General features: G+C 40.1%; 1 protein-coding gene across 1 annotated transcript in view; it reads left to right on the top strand.

The window, feature by feature from the left end:
- Positions 1-242: 242 nt before the first annotated feature.
- Positions 243-11,805, top strand: part of PRKDC (protein kinase, DNA-activated, catalytic polypeptide) — a 305,624-nt gene continuing 294,061 nt past the window's right edge. The window contains exons 1-7 of the mRNA XM_006860083.1: positions 243-396; positions 6,386-6,462; positions 6,570-6,662; positions 7,769-7,843; positions 8,602-8,710; positions 9,676-9,788; positions 9,888-9,987. Coding sequence (XP_006860145.1) covers positions 243-396; positions 6,386-6,462; positions 6,570-6,662; positions 7,769-7,843; positions 8,602-8,710; positions 9,676-9,788; positions 9,888-9,987 — 721 coding nt within the window. The remainder of the gene's footprint in view (positions 397-6,385; positions 6,463-6,569; positions 6,663-7,768; positions 7,844-8,601; positions 8,711-9,675; positions 9,789-9,887; positions 9,988-11,805) is intronic.

Raw genomic sequence — 11,805 nt, 5'->3', positions numbered from 1 at the left:
GCTAGAACACGTGTCTCTCTAGCGGAAAACAAGCCAGCAAGAGCCCCCAGGTAGTTTCCAGCCGTGGTCGCTGAGAGCGATGCCCTCCTGCATCTACCCAGTTTCCTTATGTTCCCGGCTTTCAATCCCGCCCTTGCTAGCTATGACGCGACTCCCGGTGGTAAACTCCGCCTTAACACCGGCGCCCGACATTTTTAAGTCCCGGAGCAGGGTGCGCATGCGTGCGGCCGAAGTTCAGCGCTATGGCTGCTATGGGCGGCGGTCTGCAAGGTTCCTTGCAGCAACTGCAGGAGTCCTTATCCGCTGTGGACCACAGCATCGCCGCGATGTCCAGTTATCACCTGATTCGGGGTCTGGGCCTGGAGTGCGTGCTGAGCGCCAGCCCCTCGGCGCTGGGTGGGTACCAGTCTGCGGCTCGCGTGTAGGGTTTTCGGCTTGCGCTTTGAGTTTTACTCCAGGGATTGTTTTAGCACTTTTTCTTTTCCTTCTTGAAATTAGTGGAGAGGTGTTTAAAAATTAAAGTTTGTGAAACTGCCCCCATATTTGGTAGTCACTGACAAAGTGGTGGGAGAAAAGTATTTTTTTTCACCTTGTTGTTAATTACAGTTAAGTCAGTTCTGACTCATAGTGACCCTGTATAGGGTTTCCAAGGAGTGGCTGGTGAGTTCGAACCACCAACCTTATGGTTAGCTGTCCAGTGCTGATCCTACAGCTCCACACCAGGACTTTTCCATCTTGTTATAATTGTTGTTGTTAGGTGAAGTTAAGTTCGTTTCGACCATTGTGACCCTGTATAGAGTTTCCTCGGAGCGACTGATGAGCTTGAACTGCAGACCTTGTGGTTCAAACTGACCTTGCAATCCAGCGCATTAACTCCCAGCACCACACCAGGAAACCGTTTCCAGGGTCCCTATGGGTTGGAACCGACTCTATGGCACTTAACAACAATAGGGTTTACAAGGAGCGACTGATGAGCTTGAATCTCTGACCTTGCAGTTCAAACTGACTTTTGGTCCAGCCCATTAACCCTCAGCTCCACACCAGGACTCCCACCTTAATTTCATCTAAAGTCTCCATTACTCTCCCCAAACCCCTAAATTTGCTGTTTCTGCTCTTAAAACAATTGTAGGTATATAACATTATGTGGATGGGATACAAAAATTTCCCTTTGTAGTAAAAGTGCTTCCATCCAGCCTTTACTTATTTTGATACAGGGAAACATCTCCGGTTCTTTTTTAAAACACAAGTATAAGGACCTCTTCACTAATGCAATTTCCTCTTAATTGGGACTAGGTGAAGTTTTCTTCTAAGAGGTTTATGTTGAATATGCCAGAGAGATAATCTCAACAATGTATAAAGCAAGATAACTCAGGACAGAGTCCCATGGTTCCATGGGGTTCCCAAGGCTGTAATCCCGGTGTGGAACTGTTGGAATAGCACTGAACTTTGAACCACAGCTCAGGGTTAACAGTTCAAACCCACCAGCTACTCCTCAAAAACTCTATACAGAGTTGCTATGAGTCGAACCTACTTCACGGCACTTAACAACAACAGTCTTTAAGAAAGCAGACACATCTTTCTCCCATATCTCCTGAAGAGTGGCTGTTGGGTTCCAATCGTTGCTAGCCAAGCTCTTAATCACTATGCCACCAGCGCTAAGAAGACTATAGTTCTTAGATAGCAGGGGTTTCATAAAGTTCATGGAAAAATTCCATTATCCCACCAACTTTGAATTCCCCTTATCCACAGGTAAGTCAACAAGTATTGCTACTAGGATAGCAAGCAGTTGGTACATGCATGGGTTTATTCCGAATGTGAGTAAACAAGGCTATGTGATCAGTGGATGACTGCAAACAAGTTCTCAGTAATACATTTGTGTTGGTCTTGTTAGGGTGCCTTCGGAAAAAAAATGTCCAATCAAAACAGTGGCTTCTGATGGGATCTACTGGGTCAGTAAGTTCAAGAGCGGTCAGCTCAGAAAGTTATGGCGATTGTCTTTTGGAATTACAAAGAAATAATCTTGATCGATTTTCTCAAATGATACAGGACGATCCTGGGGGGTTATTAGGAAGAAGTTTTAAGAAAATTAAATTGTACTGGTGCCAAAGAACCAGGAAAGAGGCTTTTTTTTTACTGATCTGTTAGAACCCAGAAAACACTATGGAACAGTTTTACTATGTTTTGTAAGGTCCCTATGAGTCAGAATTAATACTATGGTGCACAACAACATCAGTTTTCTATTGTTACTCTAGCCAATGCCATAAACTTAGAGTTTGAAGTGGATGCATTAGTGGTTCAATGCTAGACTTTTTTTCTCTCATGCAGCTCGTCAGTGGAGACATTTGGAAGCACGCAGTCACCATGAGTCAGGGCCAGATACACCAGCAGCTAACAATATCACAGGGGTTTAAAACATCACCAATTTATCTTATAGTTTTGTAGGTCAGAAGTTCTGTATGGATCCTATTAGGCTAAAGTTGGACTGTGTTCCGTTCTGTAACTTCTTCCTCATGTGGTGCTGTAGGATAAGCACTGGATGATTAACTGCAAGGTCGGCGATTCAAACCCACCAGCTGCTCCTTCGAAACCCTATACAGGGTCACTATGGTTTGAAACTGACTCAATGGTGCTTAACAGTAACAACAACCAGAGAATTAGTTTCCTTGTTCAATACTTTTTTTTTTTTTTTTTAGCAGAATTCAAATCCTTGTAACCACAAGTATTGTAACCGTAAGTCTTTGTTTCCTTGCTCTGGTGGTCCTAGCTTCTAGGCACCCCTTAAGGAGTTCTGGTAGTGTAGTGGGTTATGGGTTGGGCTGCTAACTGCAAAGTCAGTAGTTTGAACCTACCAGCCGCTCTGTAAGAGAAAGATGAGACTTTCTGCTCCTATAAAGATTTATAGCCTCAGAAGCTACATACAGGTACACTATGAGTCAGAACTGACTCACTACACATACACCCCAGAAACTCCCTACCTCTACTTTTAAAGCCACCAACAGTTAGTTGGTCAAGTCCCTGTCACACTTCCAACCTCTCCTTTTCTGATCTTAAAATGTCTCTGACTTTTCTGTCTGCCTCTTCCATTTTAAGGCCCATCTGATTGCATTGGTAGTAGTGATGTTTATGTGCTATCAAGTTGGATTTGCCTCATAATTTTTGAGACTGTAAATCTTTATGGGAGCAAAAAGTCTCATCTTTTCCATGGAGTGGCTGGTGGATTCAAACTGCTGACCTTGTGGTTAGTAACCCAGTGTAACCCAGTACACTACCAGTACATTTGAGGTCTCTAACTCCGTGGGAACAAGATGAGGCTTTCTGCTCCCGTAAAGATTTACAGCCTTGGAAACCCTATACAGGGTCGCTATGGGTCGGAACCGACTCGAGGGCACTGAACAAAAACAAAGTGATGCAAATTGTGTGTGACTTCTAACCTAAAGGTTGGTGCTATGAAAGAAGGACCTAGCAGTCTGCTTCCTTAAAGACTGCAGCCAAGAACTACAAGTTCTACTGTGTCACAGGTGAAGTCACTCTGGCATTGGGTTTGGATGTTCTGTTTTGTTTTTGAGGATTACATTGGTTAAGGAGCTCTGGTGTTGTTGTTGTTGTTAAGTGCCGTGGAGTCGGTTCCGACGCATAGCGACCCTACACAGGGTTTCCGAGGCTGTAAATCTTTACGGGAGCAGACCGCCTCATCTTTCTCCCACGGACCTGCTGCTCTGGTAGCATAGTGGATTATGAGCTGGGCTGCTAACCACAAGGTCAGAAATTTGAATCGCCTAGTTGCTCTGTGGGAGAAAGATGAGACTTTCTGCTTCCATGAAGAATTACATCCTTGGAAACCCTACACAGGGTCACTTTGATTTGGAACCAACTCATTGGCACACAACCACCACCACCATTACATTGGTTCTGTCCAAGTAATCTCAGACCATATCCTTATTTTACAGGCAATTGATTAGCAACCTTAATGCTATGTTGTAATGTTGTTGTTAAGTGCCATAGGGTCAGTTCCAACTCATAGCGTCCTAGTATAGGGTTTCTGAGGAGTGACTGGTGAGTTTGAACTGTCAACCTTATGGTTCAAACCGACCTTATTGTCCTGTGCTTCCCTACTTTGCCACACCAGAAGTCCATTGTTGTAATGTAATACTATAAAAATGGCATGGGGGTGGCTTCTGACCTCCTTGCCTTCACAAGGTGTAGGGTAGGAGAATTAAGATCATTAGCATCAACAGCCAAAGACAGAATCCTATGAGGAAGAGGAAGAGGTCAGATATACCTTCACCCTCTAACCTTTTTTTTTTTTTTAACAATTCTGACCCTAGCCATCTGTCCTGTGGCACTCTACTTCTCTTCTTTGGCAATGTATGCACAGAATTTACAAACCATACTCAGTTGGGGGGTTTTATTATGGAAGTAGCATGCTACATTTCAGGATCAGAAACACTCAGGAGACATTTCTTCCATCAGGACAGCCTCTTTTTAGCAATGCCTGAAGGTATGCACTTCTCTTGGCCTGTCCTCTGCTTGGGCAATTGTTATAAAGCTCTTTAACCCACCAGCCTTTCCTCAGAAAACTTGTGCAGGGTCATTATGAGTCAGAACTGACTCCAAGGCACTTAACAACAAAGAATACCAAACAGCACAAACAATCAGCGCTCTGAGGCACGCCACTCTGCCAGCAAGCCTCCTTCCTGCCCAAAGGCCTGCCAGTTCTCTTGGTTCTTTTGCCTCTGTTGCTACTGCTTTTCTGCCACCGTTTCTCACCACCTATCACTGTCTTATGTGCGACAGTTCTCTGTCTCATGGATTGAGGAGTTTCATTGCAGGAATCCTGGGTTAAAAGGACACGCTCCACTCCTGGCTCTTCTTTATTAATGGTAGTGAGATTCTCCTTTCTGCCTTTTGGATGACTCATTTTAAGTTTAGTGGGATGGCAAAGTTGACCAATCTCCATGTTAGGATTACTTATATGCATATTGCAGCCACTGTAGGATAAGACTAGACCTCAAGGTCTGTTTGAACCTTAGGGTCAGCAGTTCAGACTCACCAGCTGGTCCTCAGAAACTCTGTCCAGGGTTGCTGTGAGTTCGAACCGACTCGATGGCACTTAACAACAACAATAGCAACAATCCTCTGAACAACAACAGCAATAACAATCCTCACAAGGATGTCATGCACCTTATTTACATTGTTAGTAAGCTAGCCAATCTCTTGGGGTACATGGTGACTGTACAATAATCACTGTACTGCACATCAGAAGGTACATGGTTCAAGCCCACCAACTGCTCCATGGTCTCGAAAAAGATGAGGCTTTGTGCTCCTGCAAAGATTTAAAGCCTCGAAAACCCTAAAGTGAGTTGTTATGAGTCAGACTGTTTGACAACTCTTAACAGCAGCCACAACATCCAATTTCTTGGGTGGGCCACCAGCACCTCACAGTGTACACAGTCATTGATGGGAGCTGTGTTGTTGTTAAGTGCTGTTTAGTTGGTTTCAACTCATTGGCCCTGTATTGGATTTCCGAGGAGTGGCTGATGGTTTGAACAACTGACTGTGATTAGCAGTCCAGTGGACTACAAGGGCCATATTAAGTAATTCAGTGCACCACAAATGTTAACATATTCATAGACATAACACCAGGAATATGGACAAGAGCATCTCTGAAAAGTCGTTATTCTGCCTATTAAATTCCCATGGAATGTCATCTAGAATTTCTTGCTTTCTTATGATAGGGCAGTCTTGTTGTTAAGTGTGGAATTGGTTCCCACTCATAGTAACCCTGTATAGGGTTTCCAAGGAGTGGCTTTCCAAGGAGTGGGTTTGAACTACTGACCTTGTAGTTAGCAGTCAGGTGCTTTAGGTTAGTGTTTTATTTTATTATTCATAAGGTTGAATTGAGGAACATGCACCCCTTTTATTGTTAACTGCCATTGAGTTGATTCTGATTTATGATGACCCATGTATGCAGAGTAGAACTGCTCCAGAGAGTTTTCAGCGCTTTGACCTTTGGAAAACATATTGCCAGCGCTGTCTGCCCAGAAAGGAGCCCTGATGCACAGTGATTAAGTGATCAGCTGCTAACTGGTAGTTCAAACCCACCATCCTCTCTTGAGGAGGAAGATGCAGCAGTCTGTTCTTGTAAAAATTAAAGCCTTACAAACCTTGTGGAGATGTTATTTGTCTGATAGGGGAGCTATGAGTTGAATCCACTCAATGGAAACGGGGTTTGGTTTTTGGTTTTTGGTTTTCTCAAGTGTGTTTAGGTGGATTCTAACCACCAGCTTTTTGGTTAATAGTAGAGTAGTTAGCTGGCACTCTGGCAACTCATTGAAGGTTGGTTTGTTGTTAATGGAGTTAATTTTCTTTTGTTCCTTTTTTTCAGCATTACAGACTTCCTTACTTTTTTCCAGAGATTTTGGTCTGCTTGTTTTTGTACAGAAATCACTTAGCATTGAAGAAGTAAGTTGAAATTTTAATTTTACTTTTCATGTATATTCATTTTTGTTAGAGTGACTCGTTCTTTTTTTATATCATTTACTATACTATATGTGTTTCTTTCATTACAGTTTCGAGATTGTAGAGAAGAAATCCTAAAATTTTTATATATTTTCTTAGAAAAAATTGGTCAGAAGATTACACCTTATTCTCTTGATATGAAGGTAAGGAGATTTGTTTTAGAAATGAAGTGGGATATTCTTTTGGGGGTGTTTAATAGGCTAAGCCTCTTTTCCAAGACTTTTTTTTTTCCCCCCGAGACTATTTTGATGACTTTTGTACATGGGCTCTAGAATGCCTTTTATAAAAAGTCATCCTAAATGACTGTATTTTTAAAATTGTGGCGAGCTTACAAAACACTTAAGAAATGATAAGCATAAATGGAGTGGCTCTTTCTCAGGTTTAGTTATACTTTAAACAAATGCCATGTCTCCATGTAAGTTGTTCTTAGGAGTCTTGAATTTGCTTCTAGTTCTTGTGAGTTAAGAGTTGATGAAAAAGTATGTACTCAATCTAAGGTAACTTGTAAGTAATTATAAAAAAAAAGCGATATAATATTTTTAAATGATAGCTGTTGTGGTGTGCTATCAAGTCGATTCTGATTCCTAGCAAACCAGTATGACAGAGTAAAACTGTCCCATAGGGCTTTTAGACCGTGAGCAGATTTCCAGGTTTTTCTTTTACAAAACTACTGGCTGTGTTCAAACTGACAGCCTCTAGGTTAGCAGCTAAGTGCTTAACTATTTTGCCACCAGGAGCCCTGCCGCTGAGTCGATTTCAATTCATGATGAGCCTGTTATACCTAGTTATAATTTAAAAGAGGGGGCACAGTAGCTCCATAAGCTAAGCACTGGACTGTGAACTACAAGGGCAGCCGTTCGAGCCCACCAACTCTTCTGTGAGAGAAAGATGAGGCTTTCTGCCAATATGAAAAAAAGCCTTGGAAATCCTATACAGAGGCTCGCTGAGTAAGAACCTACTCGAGGCACTTTAACCACAACAACTGTAGTTTATAAAATGTTTTCTTATAAATTATTTCAAATTGAATACATACTATTTTAAATAGCTATTTGTTTTGAAAAAAATAGGCTTTGATTTTGTTCTCCCTTCACTTTTATTATTTATTGGTTAAAATCTTAGTATTTTAAAAATGTCTCTGAAGTGATAATAACTTGCTTTGTAGAATGCTTTATAATTTACAAGGTTCTTTAATATATAGTGTGTCTCTGTCAATGCTGTTGATTTTAATACATTTCCTTTTAAAACCTAGAATACTTGTACCAGTGTTTATACAAAAGATAAAGCTGCTAAATGTAAAATTCCAGCCCTAGACCTTCTTATTAAGGTAATTTTATATTTCTGTGTACATGCATTTTGTATTAAACATACAACTTATAAAACATTAAACTAGGTTTTGGGGTTTTCTTTTGGGTTGTGAATGGTTGGAAGATAGGATTTGATCTCATTGCTACATGCATAAGATGCACATTTTTCATCTTTCACTAACAATACCTGGGTAGCAGGGAGGAATAAAAACAAAAAGTCACAATGGTATCTGCTACACTTCCATTTATCACCCTTAATACGCTTTAGTGAAAGCTTTTGCAACTAGGAATTGTCAAAAAATCAAACCATTGCCTCATTGTATCCCAGTTCTTTATAATAACCTTAGCAAAGACAATAAAAATGTATCAAAATGGTTCTTGTAGCTCACCCTCACTTTTACTTGCATCTCTTTTTCAGATTTTTTATATTTCCTTCTACTGAAACACATGGGGTTATTGACTCTGTGGCAGTGGGTTTTTATGGTTTAGGGTCGGATTGGTCCTTGGTCTTGAAAACCTCTGAGGGAATGATTCTAGTCATTTTATTGGTTTCTTAGGGAAGTAGAATCAACCTGCCCCCTTTGTAGCCCTCTCGCCCTATCTCAGACCCTGCCTCTAAATAATCTAGGTAGGTAAGAGTTTCAGGAGGCATGTGTGCTTTCTTAGAGATACTTGGCTTCCACTCTGTTGTTTTTATTGATTTAATACATGCACTGAATGAGATGAAAACCTTTTCTTTATTCTTGTCTTTGGTAAATGCTAATATGTATTCTTATAGTTACTTCAGACTTTGAGAAGTTCCAGCCTCATGGAGGAATTCAAAGTTAGAGAATTATTTAGCAAATTTTATGGAGAACTTGCTTTGAAAACAAAAATACCAGATACAGGTGAGATGCATTTTAAATATTATTCTAAAATAACAAGTGAACATAGCATTTTCTTAGAGTAAAATTTAGGTTTCTATCAAAGTCGTTTGAACTGTAAGGTCAGTGGTTTGCTCTCCTTGGAAAGCTGCTCCTTGGAAACCCTATTCAGGGTCTTTATGGGTCAGAATCTACTAGATGGTACTTAACAACATCAAGATCTTTACAGGCATACCTCATTTTATTGAGCTTTGCAGATATGATTTTTGTTGTTGTTGTTGTTGTTTACAAATTGAAGGTTTGTGGCAATTGGTACCATTTTCCAACAACATGTGCTCACATTTTGGTAATTACAATATTATAAACTTTTTCATAATGTTGTATACAATTTGTATGACTATTTCAATATTCACTTTATTGTGGCGGTCGCCAAACACTTAATAGCAATAAAGGTATGTTGTTGTTGTGTGCCATGGAGTCGGTTCCAACTCATAGCGACCCTGTACAGGGTTTCTGAGGCGATAAATCTTTCCGGGAGCAGAAAGCCTCATCTTTCTCCCGTGAAACAGCTGGCAGTTTCGAACTGCTGACCCTGAGGTTAGCAGCCCTATTCGTAACCACTATGCTACCAGAGCTCCTTCAATATAGGTATACCTGTATATATTTTACAGATGAATCTTTTTTGATGAAAACAAACCAAAGTGAAAATGTATAATAACTCCACTTAAATGACTTCTATTTATGAAAGTTTTAATTTTTTCAAAATGATTAAATAGAAGGCACAACATAATACAAATATAATTTAATTGAAAAGAATAGAAATGTGTAACACTCATCAAAAAAGATTCCATCATTCAAAACTACTTGGTTATGTTTTATTGTGAAATTGCTTTTGAATAAGCAGCCTCTCATTTTCTTATTATATGTTTGTTAGTTTCAGTCATTTAATTATATATTGGGCCTTCATTTGTCTAAAATTTGTTTTTCAGTTTTAGAAAAAATATATGAGCTTCTAGGAGTATTAGGTGAAGTGCAGCCTAGCGAGATGATGAATAATTCAGAAAAACTCTTCCGGGCTTTTTTGGGTGAACTTAAGACCCAGGTATGATTTTGAACTACTATTGACTGTAAGATATTGTGCTTCCACTGACTTGGATATGTTTTCTCTTTTAATGATACCATCTTAAATCTTTCCCTTTAGATGACATCCACTGTGCGACAGCCCAAACTCCCTGTTGTGGCAGGGTGTCTGAAAGGCCTATCTTCACTCATGTGTAACTTCACGAAATCCATGGAGGAAGGTATTTCTTTGTTTCATTTGATATTCTTACTCGATTCAAAAATCATGTCAAAAGAATTGCCTATGGTTTAATTTTTTGAACTTTTTGACTGATTGTAGATTGACAAGCAATTTCCACCATTGGTGATATCTTTTGTAATTGTAACTACAGTACCATAATGCAGTTAGGATACTGACATTAAACTGATGCAGTTACCTAACACACATTCCAACAGCTTATATGCATGTATATGTATGTATGTGTGTATGTATGTTTATTTAGTTCTACGTGATACCCTCACCTTTGTAGTCCTGTATCTTGACGACCACAGTTAAAATTCTGAATAGTTCCATTAGCATAAAGCTCCCCCTTTTTGCCCTCTGTAGTGGCAACCACTAATCTGTATCGATCTCAATAATTTTGTCATTTTAAGAATATTGTGTAAATGGTTTCATAATATATAGCATATTGAAGATGGCTTTTTTCACTTGTCATAATTCCCTTGAGACCCATCTAAGTTGTTATCTATATCAATAGACTTTTTTTTTTTTAATGTTTTATTGTGAATTATGTGACAGTTTATATAGGAGAACATTAGCTTTACATTCATTTTATCGTATATCATTTCATTGCCATGGTTATAATCCTCTCCATGCATCATAACCAACCAAAGGGTATATATACCATGCAAGCCTGCACCCTGGTCGTCAGCACACAGCCCCTCTCCCTCTCTGGGTCTAGAATTCCTAGTTACTCCATCTCTCCATGTCATCGTCTTCTGTTTCCATCTCTGTGGCATCAGTGTTTCTCTGGATAGGGTACAACATTTCACTCTTCTCCCTTGATGGTCACAAGGACCTTAGCTCCTAGACTGCAAAGTCAACTACTTCCCACCTTTTGCTACAAAAAAGCAACCTTTACATTTCCAACCTTCACAGTCAGTCCTGATAGTAATTATTCACTACTGTACCACATGAGTGCTATTCCCATCTCCTTTTATCAGCCCTGCCCAGACAGATTGGATACTACTCAGTGGAGATTCTACCTTCCTTTGCACCCCCTGTATCTAGGCTCCCTATTGAAAGCTTGTAAGCCAGTCGGTTCTTGCCTTTGTAGCCCTCCATTTTGGATAGCCAATGTCCAAGTTGCCTATCCCTATCTATCCTGTGTATCAAGAGGATGGGAATGATCCTCACTGTAAAGATTTGTTTCCTCTTTTGAGCTACTGCATGCATAGGTGTAGGTCAAGTTCTATATCCGTAGACTTTTATTGGTGAGTTCTCTTGGTAGTTGGGTGTACTGCCATCTAAGCAATCAGTTTTTGAACCTCTGCTATTTGTGGGTGGCTGTTGTGTTGTTGTTAGGTGATGTTGAGTTGGCTCCGACCCTATGCACACAGAATGAAACCCTCACTACCGGGTCCTGTGCAGTCCTCACAGTTGTTATGTTTGAGTCCATTGTTGCTTCAGGTCAATCCATCTTAGTGGGAGTCTTCTTTTTTGCTGACCTTCCATTTTTCCAAGCATAATGTCCTCCCGGAACTGGTCCCTCCTAGTAATATGTCTGAAGTAAGAGAGATAGGCTCGCCATCTCGGCTTCTGAGGAACACTCTGGCTGTACTTCTTCCAAGACAGATTTGTTTGTTTTACTGGCAGTCCATGGTAATTTCAGTATTCTTCTCTAACACTGTAATTTACGTGCATCAATTCTTCTACATCTTCTTTTTAGATTGTTTTAGCATTGATCATTTGTTATTGGTACAGTGACTCTGTGTAGGTCTTTTATCTTTTTTTTTAAGATAAAAATATAAACTTTATTTCCCAACATAAGTTCCTTGAA

Source organism: Chrysochloris asiatica, unplaced genomic scaffold, assembly GCF_000296735.1.
Source record: "Chrysochloris asiatica unplaced genomic scaffold, ChrAsi1.0 scaffold00036, whole genome shotgun sequence".
Lineage (NCBI taxonomy): Eukaryota > Metazoa > Chordata > Mammalia > Afrosoricida > Chrysochloridae > Chrysochloris > Chrysochloris asiatica.
The sequence above is the reverse complement of the archived record's forward strand: the minus strand, read 5'-3'. Positions and strand labels throughout refer to the sequence as shown.